Source organism: Pelmatolapia mariae, linkage group LG10_11 (genome assembly GCF_036321145.2).
Source record: "Pelmatolapia mariae isolate MD_Pm_ZW linkage group LG10_11, Pm_UMD_F_2, whole genome shotgun sequence".
Lineage (NCBI taxonomy): Eukaryota > Metazoa > Chordata > Actinopteri > Cichliformes > Cichlidae > Pelmatolapia > Pelmatolapia mariae.
This window is the reverse complement of record NC_086236.1, coordinates 69,689,873-69,711,143: the sequence shown is the minus strand read 5'-3', so window position 1 is coordinate 69,711,143 and position 21,271 is coordinate 69,689,873. Positions and strand designations below refer to the sequence as shown.

At 38.9% G+C, this 21,271-nt stretch overlaps 2 protein-coding genes across 3 annotated transcripts in view; both read left to right on the top strand.

Moving 5' to 3' along the window:
• Positions 1–2,949, top strand: part of LOC134638039 (ubiquitin-conjugating enzyme E2 E2) — a 40,235-nt gene extending 37,286 nt beyond the window's left edge. Inside the window, exon 6 of the mRNA XM_063488678.1 lies at positions 2,116–2,949. Coding sequence (XP_063344748.1) covers positions 2,116–2,213 — 98 coding nt within the window. The 3' untranslated portion in view covers positions 2,214–2,949. The remainder of the gene's footprint in view (positions 1–2,115) is intronic.
• Positions 2,950–6,708: 3,759 nt separating this feature from the next.
• Positions 6,709–20,746, top strand: LOC134636544 (ubiquitin-conjugating enzyme E2 E1). 2 transcript variants are annotated; one of them, XM_063486569.1, is made up of 6 exons: positions 6,709–6,837; positions 8,878–9,061; positions 9,518–9,568; positions 14,065–14,197; positions 17,691–17,838; positions 20,467–20,746. In XM_063486569.1, the coding sequence occupies exons 2-6, from the start codon at positions 8,907–8,909 to the stop codon at positions 20,562–20,564; spliced, it is 585 nt and encodes a 194-aa protein (XP_063342639.1). In that variant the 5' UTR covers positions 6,709–6,837; positions 8,878–8,906; the 3' UTR covers positions 20,565–20,746. The 2 variants fall into 2 exon arrangements, with proteins under 2 accessions (XP_063342639.1, XP_063342640.1); XM_063486570.1 differs by having other exon boundaries at positions 6,720–6,833.
• Positions 20,747–21,271: the final 525 nt, after the last annotated feature.

Sequence of the window (21,271 nt, the reverse complement as noted above, 5' to 3'; positions counted from 1 at the left end):
ATTAGCTTTGTGGCTTCAGAGCAAGATGTTATGTTTGCACAGTGTCGGCAACAATTAAGCAGCTACACTTGAAGAGGTGAGACAGGAAGTAGCAGGAACTCAGGACTTTATGTAGAAAAATGTAAGGTTATCAAATGTTAACGTTATTTACACTAATTTTAAGCTTAATGCTTTGAAAGTGAGTCATTGTTGGGTGTATAGTGTATGATGAGACCCTATTAAAGAGTCTTCCTCATAGCTATACTGCAAAAAAGTTATTCGGGTGAGGTTTGGCCAGCTGCTGGTCCAGTGACTCTTTTTCCAGCAGCAGCTTGAGTTCACAGGCTAAAGGGAACGTGAACAACAGAGATTTTAGTTTGCTGTTAATACACTCAGAAAAATAATTATTGGCCCTCTTCAACAGTAGTTTTTAATAAATTCTAATTAAAAATTTAAAAAAATCAAAGCTTTTTATTATTCATTAAGGAAAATATGCTTGGTATAAACTCAATCTATATGAGTCTAGTGAATTTTATTTGACCCAATTCCATTAACTTTAACATTTTACTTGTGTAACAAAATTACAAGGAAAGTCTAAATGTAATCAAAGTACCGAAAGTCAGAAGTTTAGACATCAGTATTTTTTCAAGTGTATCCTGTTTTCAAATACAGGAAGTGTTTACGGTTACCAAAATAAGAGACTGTTCTTACTCCTAGTTTATACTTGCCTTTGTTGCCCTGGTGAGTGGCAGCACAAGCCAAAGTGCAGGTGCACGCCTTGCTTTGTACGGGCAGGTTGGTCTTTACTGCAGTTTCACTGCTATCGTACAGAAGCTCAGAGAGTCTCTGCTTCAGCATCTTCAAAAGATGAATCATTCTGGGAAAAACAACTTTAAAATCTGTGTGACTGCTTTCTTGACCGTACCAGTGTTGGGCTGTGTTCTGTTCTTTTTGTTCTGCATGGTGACACCTACAGAGCACCAGGATAAATGGTTTATAGGGCTGCGGTGTACACACAGTAGCAGAGCGTAACAACGATGGCAATGATTGTAAGCACAGCAGGAAGACGTTTGCGGCTAAAAATAGACACGTGCAAAGTGTAAAACAGGAAACCTGTTCATGAACTTGTTCATGAATCAGAGTTATTAAGGTCCAGCCCAGGCAGCCTTAAGTCTTCTCAACAAACAGATTTATAACAGCAGCAGTGAAGCAATCAAAACTTTGCAGGCAAAAAGCCACTGAAGATCTTATCAGTCCACCTTATCAAGAAGCTTAAAAGCTGAAGGAAAAACATCTTTTCAGCAGCTCCCATCCACAGCTGGTTTCTTTTAAAAAGCATCCAACTTAAGGTTCTGAGGTCTAAACCATCATCAGTGAGGACCCTGACTGTGAGCTATCAGATAATGTCGCTTTTGTTCTCCGAAGCCAAAGACACACGTCAAAACCCATTTACATTTTTAACCAACAAGTACTTTTTGCTTTTCTCCGAAACATAGGATTAGGATTAAGAACTCACAGGATTAAAAAGAAAGAAAGTCTGTCGGTGTGTGCAGATAAACAGCTTGTTTAGTTTGCCTCAATCTTTAAATTTTGCAGTTTCTTTGTAAACGTTGCTGCCGTCTGACAGCAGCCCTCCAGCTTGCAGGGATGTGTCTAAACCGGAGAGCAGAGTGTACTCAGCGATATTTATTCCAGCTCTTGAGATGTTTTTGGTTTTCTTGGCCAGTTAGGGGAAAATGGTTACTTTGGAAACCATTTCTTTAGGACAGTTTGTTTATTTCTTTATTCATTAGGACTCCCAATGGCTGTAACACAAAGCACAGCTAGTCAGCATTAAATACATCCAACAACTTTAACCGTGCACTAAAATGAATGAAAGCAGGCAAAGTTCAGTGATGAAGAAAGATTAATCAGTCACATCAAAATAAAGATCCACAGGTTTTCCTTCAGTGACTGCTTGAATGAGCCTCTGTTTGATATTGTTTGGCAACCAGAGCGCTCAACCATAATGATCTACATTCTTCTGTTATGCTGCGTTTCCATTGCTTATATTATTTGACGTGCTGTTTGTTTTACATGTAGACTTTTGAGTCTGTAATAAAGATTTATTGATCTCTCTCTCTCCCTGTGTTTCAGCCGACCCTCTGGTGGGAAGCATCGCCACACAGTACTTGACCAACAGAACAGAGCATGACAGAATAGCCAAACAATGGACGAAGAGATACGCCACATAGACTCCCTGCCGTGACCCGCCCCCTCCTTCACCTCCCTCACCCCTCACTGAACCTCTCTCTACCTCTCTCACCCCTTAGTCTGTCAAAGCACACTCACTAAGTGCAGCGGTAAATCTGCCCTCCTGTCGCCCTTCCTCTTCCATCTTCCTCCTCTTTCTCCTCTTCTTCTTCTTCTTCTTCCCCCTTTTATCTACCTTTTCTGTGTAAAAACAAAAAACAAACGAAAGAAAACAAAAAAAAATGTCCTTTGTTCCTTGTTGACTTGAAAGCTTCTTTTTTATACAAAGAGTAGATTGGGATTTTTATTTTCCAATATCTGAATGTTGGAAGTATTGTATTGGAGAAAAAAACACAGAATATTATAATTATCATAAGCATTGTCCTTCAGCTATACATTATGTATTCTCATTTTCTTAGTGGCACCTGGAACAAACATGCAGAGTATGCTTTTACTTTGTTTTCCTCGTTTTTATTTTTTTGGTTGTCACCAGTATGATATCTGCATGGAACAGGAAAGTGGCTCCTTCATGCTTTTTAACTTTCTCTGATTTTGTTTGTACTGTATGTATTTTTTCAAAGGCTTTTGAGGCAGACCGCAAAAGTATAGGTCTGCCTGTGAAAGAGGCAGGACTTGTATATTTACTGGCTACCCGCCACCTCTGCAATTGCAGAGTGGTTTGTTGTGCACTTGTATTACTGAAGCACCCAATAAAACACACTGTGGTTGGCTTGTGAGAAAACGCTCTGCTCTCTGTGTGTAAGTGCAACCTCTTCACCCTTAAATATTTACACTTGTTCATTCAGTCGCGCACCTCCTGACTGCTGATGTTGCATGTTTCACATACGCAAACACGCCTGATTATGAAACATTACAGTCATAAACATTACAGTCATAAACATTACAGCGCTTCTTGGCACACACTGGGTGAGGGGTAGCTTTTATTACCCACATCAAGAAGATGTGAAGTTTTTAAGTTAGCTAGTCTTACACCTCAGAAACTCAAAATGGGCCTCCAGTTTGTGGACAGAAAGACAAACCTTTTGAAGATATTGCAGAGACTGTATACAAAAGATGGATGTAGTCCCCGATTGGTTTTCATTGTATTTTTAATTGAAGCCATTAGAATTTTGGATCCTGCTGTGCTGACTTTTGTTTTTTGTTTGTTTGCTTTTTTGGGGTTTTTTTTTTTTGTTTGTTTGTTTGTTTGTTTGGTTGGTTGGTTGGTTGGTTGGTTGGGGTTTTTTTGGGGGGGAGGGGGTGCTAATAGGCTAATAAAATCTGAGCTCTTGACGCATCAAAACTGAAAAAGACAAAGATCTTAGAATGTCTTTGTCTCATAGCAGGTTGTGTTACTTATCAAATATTTCCATTAGACTAGTTCAATAACTCTGAATAGATTGCTGTTATCCAGATGGATGAGTATAAAAACATAAATAAATGACCCCCTCACTCCCTCGGATGTGTGATCAAGGGGAAAGTTAACTATAGAGACCCAAACCCTTTTAGTCCAGACTATAAAAATATTTATTTCTGCTGTTTTGGAACCAGCCTCAAGTGGCCACTAGTGGAACTGCGGTTTTTCTGGCACACTGGCTTCTTTTTCTTTTTTCTTTTTTTTAGCTTCAGAGGACGTGACTTAATTAATTAATTTAGTCAACTCAACTAAAAGCAACTTTAGAATTTATTTTAAAAAATAAAGTTTGCTTTTATTGAGTTACCTGTGCTTTTAGCCTGTTTACGACGACCAAAACTATTACACCATCATTTAACCATAGGAATTCACATGGACATATTCATATGGAGAACATTCAAAGGTTGAATAACCATAATAAACATGAGCTCATCTTTAACTTGATTTATTATGAGGTTTGTCACTTTTTCAGCAAAAGACAATAAAATGCATGAAGGTGGAGAGACAAACCAGAAATGTTCGCTAAAAACAGAACAGTGCAGGGAAGGGGAGGGGGTGACGACAGGAAATCGTGAGGGGAAGTTGTATATGCAGAAATAAATTACTTTATGTTTCAGCTCATTGTAGGGTGTCTTCCTCTCTCTTGTGCTCACATTTATTAAACATATTACCAACATAGGACAGTCTTGTGAGGGAGCCACTGGGGGGACCAGCAAATGGTGGCGTGTACTGTGTACTGTCATTTCAAAGGAAGATTACTGTTCTAAATCACAGAAACACATCACGGTGGCTCTTTGGCGTAACCACATTAGTAGAAAAGTTATAAAGCTGCAATTAACCATTCAGAAAAAAAGCACTCCTGATGCGAAATACAGCCAAAAGTTGCCCTTTGTAATTTCTGCACCCTGAAAAGGCCTCCAGTGGGCCTGGTTGGACCTTTCAGCGTGCTATTATGGCCCAGGGACCTTATGTTTGATACCCCTGGTTTATACCGTTCTAATAAAAAGGTTCATGTACTTTTTTTCTCCATTAAACAGTCAGTACATCCCTTCTGTTTATTTGTAGAATTGATGATGTTTTCCAAGAAAATAAATATCCAGTCCTTAAAAAGGATTTTCTTTTTTTAAGAGTATGTGAGCTGGGGTCCACAGTGAGTCCAGAACTATTAAAATATTCAAAACAGAAAGAATGGACCTGCAGGGGGATTAAAAAAAACACAAACTAAACTTTGTAGTACTTCACACAATATGTTTGGCGGTGTGCCATGTTTGAATCATAAATGAGTCATAGAGCAAAAAGCTTTTAAGCCTTTTCAACAGAACAAGAGCTGACTCGATCCCTTGTTTCTTACAGATTTGGTATTTCGGTTGCTCTCCTGATTAATGCTCCAATTGGCTGGTGCTTTGCATAAGTAATAACGTGGCCATTAGACTGTAAGACTAGCCAGAAGGCTGCTCGCCAAACGGGATAAAGTCTCCATCTCAGACTAAATTGGTGCTTAAAATAACTGCATTTTTACCACACATTAGATTACAGGATTAGGTTGATGTGTTGCTTTTAAAACAGCAATCTAACCTTTGCTGGCTCCCATGCAGTTCTTATTGCCCGTGTACAGTACATGTTTTTTTCCCCCAAGATAATAAAGGAGAATTGTATTCCAATTTCAGTCCATTACAGCATTTTAGGCTAAATTTTTCCACTCGATGTACTTTAAAACTTCACTGAAGTGCCTAAACAGATAGTCAAAAACCTTTAAAACAACACTTGAAATTGGTTAAAGAAAATAGTATTCCACTATCAAAACACAGCAGTAGTCACCGTTTGACTAAATTACCCCATTAACCTCTTAAACCTGCGCACCCTCCACAGGTAACTGCATCATGATGTACTTCGTGGGTCATTTAACAGCTGCAAGGCACCTTTCCCTTACAAATCTATTAATATGTAATTTATCAGTAATTGAGCCACGGCCAGCCCAAATAACAAGGGCCTGAATTTTTGTTGTTGTTGTTTGTTTTGTTTTTTGCACATAATGGCAGGTACAAGCGCAGAGAATTGATGCGCCTTTAACACAGAAATACAAACTATTCGCCATTAACCTTTCAAAACTGTGAAAATGTGCTTTCGTGCCAATTTTGGTTGCAATACTTTCAACTCGTGGTCCTGCAATAACACGTCGTGAGTAATTATTGGATGAGTCCACAGACATGTGGTCAGTTTAAGTGGGTTTTTTGTCAGTTTCTGTGGCCGATGAGGCAGCAGCTTAGTCATAGCTAAAGATCTGTTAAATAAGACCTCCTGAATACAGCAGACAGAACATCACACTTTTCAGATTATCTGCTTTAGGTATTGCAAATGTGACCAGTGTGTAATAATCACCTCACATACTGTTTGTTAAATCTAGCCCATGCACTTTAGCTGCCTTCTGTGGTCCTCCAGGTCACATAATGTGCTAGAGTGTTGATTTGGCCACTGCTATTTATTTTTTATTTTTTTGCTCTTATTGCTTTATTGATTTTTTTCTTCTTCAGCCTAACATGGCCTCCTTCAGCTGTTGGGTCTAATATTTATAACCTAAGAGACGTCTTTGAGATCTTTCATGGAATAATAAGGGAAAGGCCCATGTATGAAACGGCTTCTTGGTCAACTGCTTTTAAGCCTCTAAAGCGGGAGTATGTATGAAACATTTAATTCAATACTTTCGTTAAACCCCTTAAAATCAACCTGGAAGCCTACACTTCACTGCACAGTTACTGGTGTGCAGGAGAAAAGACAAAAGCAGTGTCATTGTCCAAATATGCACGGCCCTGACTGTGTAATCCTGCATTCAGGATTTTGCTCAAGCTTAAAATGCTTTAATGAATGTGCTGATTAATTAAAGGTGCAGTAATGATGGCTGCAACTGAGCCTACTTTAAGATATTCCTCCTGTTTCTAGAAACACTGAATCAACTGCCTGTTAATTTCCTAATCATTACTCTTTCTTCTTGTGTACTGAATTGGACTGCAGCGCCTGAAATAAACTTTTTTTAATTATTTTTAATATTATGTAACCTGCGTGAAGCACTCGTTGCAGGCCTGTACTGTTTCCAGAGTAGGACCGGTGCCGTTCAGCCCACTGCAGCCGCGGTAGGCTACTTCCGTTCCGCAGAGGGCGACAAGCACCAGCCAGCTAGCCTCTACTGTGGCGGAGGTCCAGACACAATAGAGTGGGTAAGTTTTATTAGCGAATAAAAATGGCTTAATGGCATTTATTTATCAGACTCATGTGAACTGTCTGCGTCTCTGTGTGTGTTTGTTCAGTCGAAGTCGATGGTTTAAAAAGAGAGGAGCACACGAACGAGAAGGTCGCGGTTATCACTTAGTCGCACGGAAAACGGGCTCCGACTATGTGCTGGAGCGCAGCTGTTGCTCCCGTCTAGTACCTGACGCGTTTAATGTTTCACTCTCAAACTGACACCCTTCATACGACAAGTTTGATATACGACAATACAATGCAACCATTTGTGGTGCTACACAACCCGACATTTAAATATATATTACTGCAGAAGGCCAGAGTCTTTGCTAGTTGAAGTTGGGGTAAGAGTGAGGAGATCTGAGGGGACAAGGGGGGCGTTAGCCGGTAGCATTAGCTTTGGTGGAGGGTGTCACCACAGGGATAAACGTAAGATCATCTGAATTTTTTAGCATTGACCCCTCGGCAGGCATACTGAGCTTCTTGGCTGTGAAATTATTCGTTTCAGAGTTTACATAGCGCTAGCTAGCTAGCTTGTTCGTCTGCTAACGTTAGCTAACGTTTTCCGTGACGCTAACGTTAAATCAGCATTCGCAAACGGCTTTGTTTGCGCCACCTCCTCTCCCACACGCGTACCCCCCGAACCTGAACAGACGAACAGGTAGTCGCTAAATATTGCTCACATTTACGTGTTGTCTTTGTTGACTTATTACGTAACCTAAATTACTTCGACTGCATCCAGTTAATCGAGTCGAAGCGACGTTTTCGCGAAACAGAGTTCGCTTAAATCGAAAGAGTTCAGCCGCAGCGAAACGTTCGCATCGCCGCGTCTCGAAAACCGATCAGCTGGTGTTCTTCTGAGGCCACCGTCGATCAGAGACGGAAGACCAGCTTAATTACGCCCTCTGAGGGCAGCTGGAGCTGAACGGTTCGTTTTCGCTTCGGATTTGGTGAAAAAACTCCACGGGGCTGCTGTTAAATAGTCCAAACACTTTCACCTCGTTTTGCTGATCACCTTTCCTTCAATCCCCCCTGAGGATGTTGCTGAGGTCGACCTTTTGTGGTGAAACTGCAATGTCCAGAAGATGGACTTTAAAATGCATAAATAGCCCCTGAAGTGAAACCAATTCCCATCAGTGATCCAGGACAACTCTGACCTTTATAAAGACAAAGAGTCTGCGTTAACTTGCTTGACAGAGCTCTGTGACTTTAACTGTTAATTCTGATCATTTAAAAATTAATTTTAAGGTTGAGTATATTGAAACAGACTTTAAAAAAACAGGAAAACCCTGTTTATGCTTCAGTAAATAAAACACAAATAAATATATTTTATCACCATCTAGGTGATTTTTTTTTTTCTAATTTTATTTTCCATAAGTTGTATTGGTCAATTAAATATGAACAAATTCTTTGGACCGCAATGAGGTTTTGTGGTACAATATCAAACATCAAATATGCTTTGGATCATTTTGAGGTTGAAGAAAAGCTCAAACAGAAAATGTTGGAGGCTGTAGCTCAGGGGGTAGAAGAGGTCAGAATATATTAACACCAAGTTCACATTCTGTTAGATAAAAAGCACTTAAGCATAGAAAAAAAAGTGCTGGTGTGAATAGGTGAATGAGAAATGTTGTATAAAGTGCTTTGAATGCTTCAGTAGAGTAGAAAAGTGCTCTATAAGAACCAGTCTATTTACCAGAACTAGTAATACTTTTATGTATAGTCTTGGTTCAGACTTGGTTATGAGCTTCTTTCTTTCATAAAGGATGTTCTGGCGTCTCCTCTGCTTCAGTATTTGTAGAATTCAGCCAGTTCTTGTTAAGTCTGCCATACATTCACATAAAAAACCTTCAGCTGCAAATGAAGGTGGTTTAAAGCTCTATTTTTCTTCCTCGATCCTCCGCTGCGCTCCTAAACATTCACAACATGGAAGTGGCTTATTGAATGGCTGCTTGGAGGTCAAACTAACAAAAGCCCCATTTAGAAATGACTCTGAATCTGTTCGGCTTTCCACCTTTTAGGTTCCGGCTCTTCTCCAAACCAAACCGGTATGTCGGATGAAGACTCCCGTGCCAGCACCAGCTCTTCGTCATCGCCGCCTTCCTCCAGCCAGACCAGACAGAAGGACACTTCTTGCAAGAAGAAACGGGAGAGCAAAGCCAGCATGAGCAAGAACTCCAAGCTGCTTTCCACCAGCGCTAAACGGTAAAAAACCTAAACCATAAATCAGAAGTATCTCAAGGACATCCCCGTAATTCTCTTTAATGTCAAGAATTTGATTGTTGGGGGGTTTCTGTGTTAACAAAAATTCTGTGGGTTTATTTTTAGGGGTAAATTTTAACATAATTTATAAGAAGAAGTCCATTAGAGACATGTGTTTCAGCACGCCACAAGATTGTCTTTTAGCACTTCCCTTTTCTCTTCTGTGTGTGTGTGTGTGTGTGTCTGTCTCTGTGTGTCTGTCTGTATCTATATATCTGCACTTTCAGTCTCACTTTCACCAACACTTGTTCTTTTACACAAGGAATTGTAGCAGAAATTACATTAATTAATCCCCAAGTGAATATGTAAATTTCACATTTAAATAAGAGGGTCTGAGTCGTAAATTCTGTGATTTCTGGAGTAATTATTACTGTAACTGACTATTTCTTTGATATGCAGGATTCAAAAAGAGCTGGCTGACATTACACTGGACCCTCCGCCAAACTGCAGGTGGGTTTCACTCTGTACCACATGTCAGTTATCTACCTAGCTGCATTGGTAATAAAACCTATCACTGTATTTTTCCTCAGATACCAGCCGCTGTAATATACAATACAGAGCAATACTGTGGTCAAATCCAGATCATAATTACAATGGTTAACATTTTTTCAGAATTTGTCCGCTGTGGAGATAAAATATGGCTTTTTTAAAATCTAAAACTAATAATTGACTGCTGTTTCCAAGATATTCCTTATATTTAACACCTGTGTACATTCTTAGAAAGCATTGCAGGGTTACTTCTCCTGAATTCACAAAGTTGCTGCACTGAGTTTATTTAGAGCTCAACTTGTAAGGTCAGGTCAAGATGCTGGGTCTAGTTGGGAAACATCATTTTCATCATTTACTTAGAATATTATGAAATGTAGATATGTGGGTTTTTGCCGCATGTCATGTATGTCTCCATAACCAAACGTATTTATTCACCGACTTAGAGCACCAATAGGGGAAATGCAAAGTTAGACAAATTAGTGCATATTTAATGAACTAGGGCCTCTAATGCAAAAAAGTCTTTATGTAAGTAATCAACTGGGGAAGTTTGATATTTATTACTTTTTTAAGCAGTGAATACTAGTGTCCAGTTAAAATGAATTCCATCATGTGCACATTTTAAGGCTGTTTTCACAAATTGTCTCATGCTCTGATCCTGAAATCTTCTATTCAGCAGCTCTTAGGTCCACCAGGCTTAGCAGTAGTATTCCTGCCTATACACTCAGAGCTTTGGCTGAAAAGTGTGTTCTTTTAACACCTTCAGCTTGATTTATTGAGTATTTTACTCCTGAAAAAAGTTAAATGGATTTTTTTCTGACTGATGACTAACGTTTCTGATTTATGGAGAGATGGGATATCCAGAGTTTTGGTTTTTTGTTTTTTTGTTTTTTTTAACACTTTACGATGCGATATCTGAACATTACCCAGTGTTCATATAGCTGTATTTAATGCATACTTGCATGCATTTCTGTATTTGCATATTTAAACACAAACATTTCAGAGAGCTTGTAATGATTAATGTAATTAATTATGTTAAATGTTTGTAATTACTAAGTACTAGTTTCTAACTAAAAACGTCTAAACATATACGATAAATAAGGACTCTATTTTTTTTCTTATACTTTTAACTAGAAATCTTCACTTTAGACACTTTACAAACTGCACACACACCAATCCAGTTTTAATCTTTTTATTCTGAGATATTTTACATTAACAGTCAGTATACTAAATGTAACACTTCAGATTCTCGGGGAAAAGTAGTGATTATTTAATAACTTAGTCCTTAAATGTTAAAAGTAGCAATGCACCGCTGTGATTGGAAAGACTGTGCTTAAAACTGACATGTTTGAGTTTAGCCTTTGCCTGCAGTGTCCTCAGGCAAATCACTGAGCCCCACCACACTCCAGGTGGCTGTTCGGCAGCTGCGTCTGACCTTTGACCTCTCTGTGAAAGGAGGGAGAGAGGGAGAGGAATCTGTCCCACTGTGGCTCAGCAGATCAGACAAACAACCTCAGGCTACAGACCATCACACAAATGAACGCTGTCTGGATGTTTGCAGATAGATGAAAGAAACAGGAATTGGTGTCAGTTCACAGCCACGGTCCTAAAAGAAACGGCGGTTTCTGCTTTGACTTCAGTTGTTACTGCTGCCACTTTTCAGAAAACAGCAGCTTCTCGGGCTCCTTCAGGCATCAGACAGAAACTGGCCACTTTCATGTTGTTGCCTCTACCTGATTCTCGCTTCTGTAGATGTCCAGCTGTTTTCAGACATTTTACAGACAGGAGAATGAGGTCAGAATATTTCCCACAGATGCTCCTTTCTCACATGTGGCAAACAGCAGAAAATGGTCCCCTTCAGGCATGTTCACATTACTTGACGTGCCATGTGTTTAGAAAAGTTTCAGCCTGTTTACTAAATCAGACTGTTGGCTGCAGGGATGCACACAGCACAACGTTTATCTAATAGTCACTTAAAATCCTACGGTGTGGTTTTTTTTTTTGGGGGGGGGGGGGGGGGGGGGGTTTCCTCTCTTTTAATTGTTGTTCGGTAGTTTAACAAGTTTAGAAGCCACTGCAGATCTTGTCTATGTTGTGAAGGCAGGAAGCATTATAAGAGCTGTTTATTGTTTGTTTCAATCCTGGCACAGAATCATCAAATGAAGATAATCTAGCTGTTGTCTTGACTCATGACTTAGTGAAGAAAAGTCTTTTTTTTTTTTTTTTTTTTTTTTTTGTGAAACAGGTGACTTAAGGCAAGGTGCAGCCTGCTGAATTGTTGGTTGATTGATTTTTGGCCTGTACAATCTGAGTCAATAACAATAATTCAGTATTATCTGCCTGTTACAGGTGACAGGTTCACATTTTATTCTACAAATCATGTTTTCAGGCCAAATCCACCTCATTAAAAAATCAGAATATTTAAAATCATTTAAAAAGTTAATGTAGTTTAGAGCTCATGATAGAGCAGCTGGCCCTGTCACTTCCTGTCCTATAAGGTCATTCTAGTTTAAACAGCACTGCGACTGTTTCAAAGGTCCTTTTTGAAGACACTTTATAGTGCAAACATGATAGCCATCCTGCTGTTTTCAAACTATGCACCACCTTGTTTTAACCCATAAAAGAGGTAGGTGGAGTCCAGTTATCTTAGACCAATATAGCTCAAGTAAGTCATATCCTATATGACGGCAACATTAATGTCTCATAAGGGTGCTACTTTAAGCTGATTAGCAGTGTGGAAAGAGTCTTATAATTAGAATTCATCCACTTGAAAGTCAGAGCCTTTCATCTATAACATTTGCTGTTATATCTTTTAACATCCAGATAATTAGTCCAGACGGTGCTCCCTGGATCGATATCCCATGTTGTCGTTGGCAGTGAAGCTCTGTGCTAACCTTGATTAAAAGCGAACAGAAGAGCGCAATATCTAACCCTACCCAGCGTCCCTGCTGCACCACAGGAGCTTTCAATCAATACTGATATTATGGCTCATAGCGATGAACCCTGAGGGGTTCACAGCCGCATGTTCTGCATGTCAGAGGGATAAAGGCTGGGCTGCTTTGAGGAAAAATCAATACAGATTACAGATCATGAGGCAGAGACGCATCACTGGGGATTTGCTTTCAACTCTGGCATCTTCTGAATGATGCTCAAGGGAAAAAGCTTCGACTCTCCATGTTTGAAGGAAAATATGCTACAAGTACAGTGCTTCTCTTTTTTTGTCCAGTGTTTGTTAATGGAATTTACAGCTGTTTCCCCCACGTGTCACGTGTAGGGAAGTCGTGAAGTTGCCGTTTTCAAGAGAGAACAGCCAAACGGATACATTTGCTGAATGTGTGTGATATATAATTTTTTTTGTTAATCCAAACGTCTCGTCGTCTTTTGTTTTCCTCTTTCCCATTTTCTCCTTCTCTGTAACAGTGTTTCAGCTACATATTTTTCCAATTGGAGAATGTAAATTAGTCTCAACAATGATGAATTAAATTAAATATTTATTTTCCAGGTTCATATGCATGTAGTTTTTTGTTTTTTTTTCCTCTCCTGCTCTCTGGGCAGCAGATGGAGAGTTGTAAGTAAGATGACCATTAGTAAGACAAAAATATGCTTTTAAAATGGTTAGGAGTGACTCTTGAAGCTCTTTTCTGAACTGAGAGGTTTCTGTCATATTTCAGGTCTGCTTATAGAACAGAATGATTGGCTGTGCATCAGATGTTAGCGAGGGAGGTCGCTGCCTGTGCAGCAACCTTTGGAAAAATCCGGATACTATTCTAATGGCTATTAAAACCAGATCTTTACTGATATATACTGAGATGTTAGAACTAATCGCTAAGGTTACAGGTGGGAGGGTTACTTTGGGTGGGATTTCCCTTTAGTAGCCCACTGAATTCATCTGTTGAATTAAAAACGTGGCATTTATCATCAGCTTTAGCTCCTTTCTGACGCCTTCTTCAGCGTGCTGCCAGTAAACGTGAATTGTATTGTGATTCATTGTGTTTTATACACACAGTACGTGAATGAATGTGACTTTCATACTGTAGTACACACTGCTTTGATCACTGCCGCTGATGCACATCCACTGTGCAGCTTGTAATCTACAGTCTGTGTGTGGGTGTCTTTTTTTTTTCTTTCTTTGTTTCTTTCCTCCCTTTCTGACTTCATTTGCGTTGGTGTGTCTGCTCTGTGGATGTTGTCTGTTTGCAGATGAGATTTGTATCGGCAAAGCTTTTTCCCCCTCCTTCGTTATTATTGATGTAGTATGATAAACACCAGAGATGACCGACAAAGATTAGAACTTTCATTCTTTAAAATGTGACTCATGGCACAGCAGCAAATAAATATTGTATTTTAGGCTTATGTGGGTGGTGCAATAAACTAAGTGCACCTTGATGTTTTCAGAATATTTTTGTGGCTTCACTAGAACATAAATCCAGTTTAAATGAATTTAATCCTTCTGATTGCAGTGCTGGTCCAAAAGGAGACAATATCTATGAGTGGAGGTCGACCATCCTGGGACCGCCGGGCTCTGTGTACGAGGGAGGCGTCTTCTTCCTAGATATCGCCTTCACACCCGACTACCCCTTTAAACCTCCCAAGGTACTGACACACAATACTAGAACCTCATGTCTGTTAACTGTACCTCAGAAGCAGGCAGCAGGTGTTTGGACTGAAACTGTTTCAGCTGCAGGGTTTTAGATAACATCAAATCCAGTTCAAGGACTATATCTATGATTTAAAAGACAAGATGTACTATGTTTAACCCAAAAGTTTTAAGGTTGCGTTATTAAATGTAGCAAAACAAACAGATGTCACCTGATATAAAAGTAGCTCAGCATAACGGTGTAAAGTTTGACAGTGCAGGGTTGAAAAAACCCCCCATCTGTTTTCTCAAGTCAGTACATCTGTTAACTTGAGAAAACAGATGTGTTACTTTATGAAGAATCAGTTTTGCTTATCAGATACCAAGACGGAGCTTTATTAGCTACACATTTGCTCGCTTCTTATCAAGAATATATTTATTTCAAACAGCAGGAAAAGTAGAAATATACAGTCTGCTTCTTTTAATAAACACACATATCTCAAAGGGATTTTTTGTCATAAATAATTTCCAGAAAAATGGGAAACAAACAATTAAGAAAAAACTGTTCACACTGACTTCCAGTTAAATCTCCATCCCCACACTGTTCCAAAAACACGTCGGTGTTTATTTATGTTTTCAGTTCAGTTTCAGATTGCTTCCAGTGTGGGCTTGATTCTTTCACTTTATTTTTTCCTGTGGTTTTGCTTTAGTTTTTATGCATTCATTGTAATAAAGGTAAGCCTTTGTTACAAGGCAAAACTGAGCATGTTCAGAAATATATTAGACATAGTATAATTTAAATTTTTACTTTGTCTAGTGAAAAACATTTTAATTAGACAATGTAGTTTTAGTTACCTTTGCTAACCTCTCACTGAGACACTGTACAGTTTCATAACACCAGGATACAGGACTTTACACGAAATATGTTTCTCATTTAAAAAAAAAAAAAAAAATCTTGACACAGATAAGCACTGTGGTTTTCAGTCATTACTCAAACAGGAGTACCGTATTAGTCATCTGTTGGTCTTTTTTTAAGCTGTAGATTTTGTGCTTCATTGCATGTTGCTGAGAGGTTTTAACATTATAAAGCTCTGTAGTACACAAGATTTTCTGACAACCAGTCCTGTGAATGTGAAAATCACCAGATCATTTTATTTTTAAAACGAAATGATGCTCCAAGCTTCAGTAAAACTTAGCTTTATTCTTTATTAGCGACGGTGAATATAAACATGGATCTCTTAAGAGAAAACGCGCCCTCTCTGGGCACACAGTATTAAATACGCTATAGAATACATATTCAAATAGCACAAAAAAGCCTCCAGCTCCACTCCCACACACAACACACAAAACAAACACATTGTACAACCTTTTGTTTGCCAGATTGCTTTTACTGAGTCCCTGCTCCTCTTGCTTTTATAACAGCACAGCAGCTCATGATGGTCACATTTAACCTCTAAAATTACAGCCTAATTATCCCAAACACAGTTTAAAAAAAAAAAAAAAAAAAAGTGGATTCAGTCCAGATTTCTGGGAAATCGGTGCTTCTACTTTCCAATTCAGGCATTTATGCATTATTCTTTTTTTTTTTTTGTGCTAATGTTTGCAATTTCATGTTTGGAAGCGTTTTCTTTTTCCATCATATAACTGCTTCAGCTGCTTACTCTGGATCAGCATCACACATATACAGAGTTTACAAATGACTGGACGAGTGTTTCATTTGTTTTTCCCCAGAGGATTATTTGAATGATTTAAGCAGCATTTTTTAACATACAGAGTCACAGCGGTGACAGTGAAAACTCTCATCCCAGTGGATGTGTATAGTTTCATCAAGACTGTTTCCCAGTGGAATGAAACAAAACAAATACATGGTAAAAAGCCCAAACAGCAGTGGGAAACAACCTGTTCTGATGGGATTACAAATAAAGTAATAAACCACCACAAAATATTAAATGATGCTAAAAATGGACTAATTTAAACCCGAAGCATAACCTTAGCTATGCTTCGGGTTTAAATTTAAATTAAGCATACTTAATTGGCCCATTTATTACATTTATTTTTAATAAAATAAACATCTGGTCTCTATGTTTGAGTAAAATTTATTTTGTTATGTAAATATCAACAGGAAATCTGCTCTGTTAAACAAAAGCAAAAGTGAAGATTATATGTAAGCACATTTCTGATAATCACAGCGTTTTACTATTCATGTCTGTGTAGGTGCAGTTTTTGTTTGTGGTTTGTGGTTAGGGACACTTGACGCAATCAGATTTTAATTTCGTACCTTTGCTGCTTCAGTTCATGATGGAAATATAAATTCATGTAAAAAGAAAACATATACTGGCTGTTTTCATAAGTAACTTATTTGAGGAGAAAATTTTATGACCATGCGAGTCATTCAGTAAAAATTGGTCATCGTCTTTTATCTGAACCCTCAGACTCCCAGATTTTTTTATTTTTTTTAAACAATAATTTCAAAGTCATGCAATATTTTATTTTCATACTATGAAAAAACTGAAGTTACAGGCCCTCAAAGTACACAAACAATTACTTTATTTATGGTTAGATGATGAGCCTGGTGTCAAATGTAGATCAAAATGAGACATCTCAGAAGTTCTGTTCTGAGCAGTCACCTATTCATCGTGGTGACACGACCTGTGAAAGCTTTCCAGTGAATTATAATAGAAGAGAACAGTATCAGTGCTGGTTTCTATTCCTCCACGCTACACACATTGAGTTATTGCAGTTTTGCTACTGAACAAAAGTAATCATGAAAAAAAAGCAACATTAAGGGTTTAGATTGTGACACTTCAGGTGGGTGTAAAATTGATTTGGGGAGGGTTTTTGGTCTAAAAGCATCATCACCCTGGTGGGGTTCTCTGTGTGTTTCCTGTAATTTATTTTTTAGTCTTAGATTATATTTGTAATGTCTGTGAGAAGTGATACAGCATGATAAATACCAGAGATGACCAACTGAGACAAAAACAAACTATCATTCTTGGAAATCTTGAGTCACGCTACAGTAGCGCATAAACTGAGTGTTTTTGTCTCTTTGGGGGGAAAAATGAGTATTAGACATTGTACGCTGAGATGAAAAGGACTCAAATTTCCTCCGAATGTTTTCCACACTTCACTTGTTCCACAATAATTTTGCATTCAGTTTTGACACGGAACATTTACTGTAAATGACTCACTGTTCATGGCTGATTGTTGTACTGATAAGGAAAAGTGAGGTTTCCTTCCAAGACAGTTAAGATGACGTACTTCTTTTCAGCCACTAGGGGGCTTTTGTCTACTGAAGAGGTTTCACTGCAGTCCAACACTGACTGAAATTCTCTACACATAACAAATATTTTGTCATATCTTGAGTTGTGTGAGTGCTTCATTTTGTTTTTAATAACACATGTGAAAGTGATCAATACAGGAGTGTTTGTACTGTGTTCTGCATTTCTCTTCATGCTTTTTTTTTTTTTTTTTTTTGTAAGTGTTTTTCATGCAGGATCTTTGTGTCTACAGGTAACTTTCCGTACCAGGATCTATCACTGCAACATCAACAGTCAGGGGGTGATCTGTCTGGACATCCTGAAGGACAACTGGAGCCCCGCGCTCACCATCTCCAAGGTGCTGCTGTCCATCTGCTCCCTGCTCACAGACTGTAACCCAGGTAAGACCGGCACGCTGACGAAAGCTGCATCATTTGAGTACTCAGAAAGCAAAGATGTATTTTTGTAACAGCTGTAACATCTGACAATTACTCATTAAGAAACATGGATTTATTTCAATGTAATCTGATGCCCATGAAAAACAAACGCAGTGAAGGGAAAACTGGGTCATCCAGGCTTGGGCCAGCAGGTGTTTTTTATTGAAAAACTTTATTCATTGTTTATGGTGTAGATTTAATGTAAAAGTATAACTCCTATATGTAGCGTCTTCATGTAAGGTACAGCAGTGGTCCCCAACCCCTGGGCCACAGACCGGTACCGGGCTGTGAGAGTTGAGGCTCGGTCGTGAAATTTATGGTTTTCAGGGTTTTTATCGTTAACTCTGTTTCCCTGGGCCTTTTCCTGTGTTGTACTTGTTTGTCTGATTTTAAAAGAAATAATTATGCATTACCATAGCGACCAGAGAGCATTAAGGGGCAGAGAAGAGGATGTTACTCTCGATGTGGTTAGCGCATTTCAGGAGGACGCTGCTAATAAAGTTACACATTTACACAATACTACATTTTTTTTATTTATTTATTTTTTTAATTTTGGTCCTATCATTTTATTTTGTTGTATTTATCCGCGACACCTTAAAGGCCGCTCCGTGAAAATATTGTCTGACATTAAACCGGTCCATGGCGCAAAAAAGGTTGGGGACTGCTGGTGTAGAGTAATGGAAGAAGCGGCGTTACAGACAGACTGATCCTCAAAACACTGTCCCGCTGAGCTTTAATGAAAATGAGAAGTGCAACACAAACAGGAGGAGGGAAGATAAAATGTTGCCCCTTTTTGAAAACATGTTGGCTGAGAGCTGAGGCTTTTACTTTGAAGGTGAACTTTTTCCATTTCCAGTTTGTAAAACTTCAGGTTTTACCACCACTCGGCTAATCATTAGCAAGTATTTGCAGACAAACTTGAAAAACTAAAGGTAACCATGGCAATTCGCCACCAACTGTCACATTCAATATGGAGGACAACTCTTGAGCAATGCCTGCATCACGTCATGTGACAAACCTCGTTGCTGCCAAAAGCAGAGAGGTGAGAGACCCTCAGATGTCAAATCGTTAATGATCTTTTTACAGGTTTACAATTGTGAAACTCGCACTCTTTCCAGTGCATCATCAAATCAACTGCATCATTTCTGTTTACAGCAGTGGGTTTTTGTACCTCCTAAAAAGGGCAGACTCACTGGACAGAAGTAAAAGCCGTGAAAGTTTTTCAGATTGAGCCTGTTAATCGTGGCCCTGTCAGGATTGCCGCTGTCAGCTCTCTGTCACCAATGTGCAGGTCTCCTGAGGCAGTAAAAAAAAAAAAAAAAAAAAAAGTTCATAGTCATTGGAAGCCAAAGGAGTGATTAAAATAAAAAAAAATTAGATGAATGGCCCTTCCCTAATGCATGTCACACTGGTTTTATTGGTATCTTACTTAGTGTGAGACTGAAGAGTCTTTGGTGAATAGCAGCACTGTTGCCAGTCGGCTGCCTCAGGTCAGGGATTCTAAAAATGAGGCGCTGCAAAGTTTTCCTCTTTTCCTCACCCTGCTCAGTCACTGTGTTTTGAATTGACATGCGCTGTTACAGTCACACTGTGGGAAACTGATACAAATTTAATAGCCTGCTGCTCCACATTTACTGCAGGTGGGCGCGTCTCACCGCTGTTTTGACAACCATTCGAATTGATGACCCCGTATTTTTACCACATACCTTCCACAGCTGTGAACTCTGATCTCATGACCCCAAAGCTGCACATTGTAAACGCGGCCAGATTTTATGTGCTCAGCATGCTGCTGCAGGCAGCTAGCATAAAAGTTTTACTCTGATTCATTCACCAGTGAGGAGAACCTGTCTGAAAGACAAGACAGCAGCCGTGTTGTAAAAGAGAGGGTGTAATTTAGCTTTTATGCAGCGTGAAGCATTAAGAAAGAAGGCAGAGTTCAAAGTGAGGTGCAGTTTTAGAAATGTGATGTGAATTCCAGCTGACGGCCCACCTAAACATTTATATGATTTCATAAAATGGAAACATGTGACTCAAGTTTGTGTAAACCATCAATTTTATCATTTTATTTTTTCCAAAAAAGTAAATTGCAGTTGTATAAGAATGACTAATCTTTCAAAATAAGAGCAGTTTCTCAGTCAGTGTCACTGAGAAACTGTGCTCAGATCCAGATGTTCAATAATTAAAAAGAAAAAAAACTTCTTAAACAATTCAAACTGTTTAATTTGCTTCAGTTTTTTGTTTTTGTAGCATTCATGCACAGAGATCATGAAAAAGCAGTTTCGAAATGAATGTTTTCCAAGTCTTAAATTGTTGCCGACCAGCCTACGAGCTTTTTTATTTGAAGTTTTTAATCCGTATTAAAGAGACTATCGAACCTTTTCACCCTGCCATGAAGACGCTTCTGGGAGCTCTGAATTTTAATTCCAAATATGGTGGAATGTTAATTTATAACTTAAACTGTCATTTGGGGGTTTTAGATGGCAAATCGGAAGAACAGATTTGAATGTACTGCACATGCATTCCAGCCGAAATGTTTCTAAAGTAATTTATTCCTATTTATTCTGATTATTCCCGTTTCTTCTGTTCACCCAGCCGATCCCCTGGTGGGAAGCATCGCCACCCAATACACGACTAACAGAGCAGAACATGACCGAACAGCCAAACAGTGGACAAAGCGATACGCCACATAAACCCACAGAGGACGGCAGCAGCAGGAAAAGGAGGAGGAGGGTCGAAGGGTCGCTGGGTTGCTTGTTTTGGGGGGAGGGGGTGTTATTTCTATCTCAGATTTTTAGTACTTTATTGTCTGTTATATTTTTTGCTTCCTGATTAAGTTATCTCCAGAAACGTGGTAATAAAGGAACACAATGGAAAGGAAGTGATGAGTCTGCCTCTTTTCTTTTTTTAAAAAAAAAACATTGTTAATTGAAAACTGAATTCCACATACAACTCTGTGCATGTTGAAACTTCCGCTACAAGCATTGTAAAAATATTTGTGAAGACAGAAGAATGCATCGTGAAGCATGCCACACACCCATCGGCATTTATAGCCTAAGAAGAGCTGCCAAAATAAATGACATATACAGTAAACAAAAACACTAGTACAAAGCATAAACTGTAGTAAAGAGAAGCTGTATACACGACTGCAGTGCCGACCCTCTTTAAAAACTGAAAACGTACATTAGGGGACTGATAGTCAGGCACCCCTGTTTAGCTTTTATGGAGTCATTTAGTTGAAAGTAGATGCATTTAGTGTTTATATATGCTAAATAAGTGTTTAGCTTATCCATAAAAATGCACATTTTTCTTTTTATTTTTACCTGTCCTGTATTTCTTTACAGCTGTAAGAAGAGCGCCTGCTAACATGCAGGATTAACCATGTGTCAGAGAAAAGTAG

Coding starts and splice junctions, on each gene's coding strand:
- LOC134636544 (XM_063486569.1), top strand. CDS start 8,907: ATGTCGGATGAAGACTCCCGTGCCAGCACCAGCTCTTCGTCATCGCCG. Junction 9,569..14,064: donor GACCCTCCGCCAAACTGCAG/GTGGGTTTCACT, acceptor TTCTGATTGCAG/TGCTGGTCCAAAAGGAGACA. Junction 14,198..17,690: donor ACCCCTTTAAACCTCCCAAG/GTACTGACACAC, acceptor TTGTGTCTACAG/GTAACTTTCCGTACCAGGAT.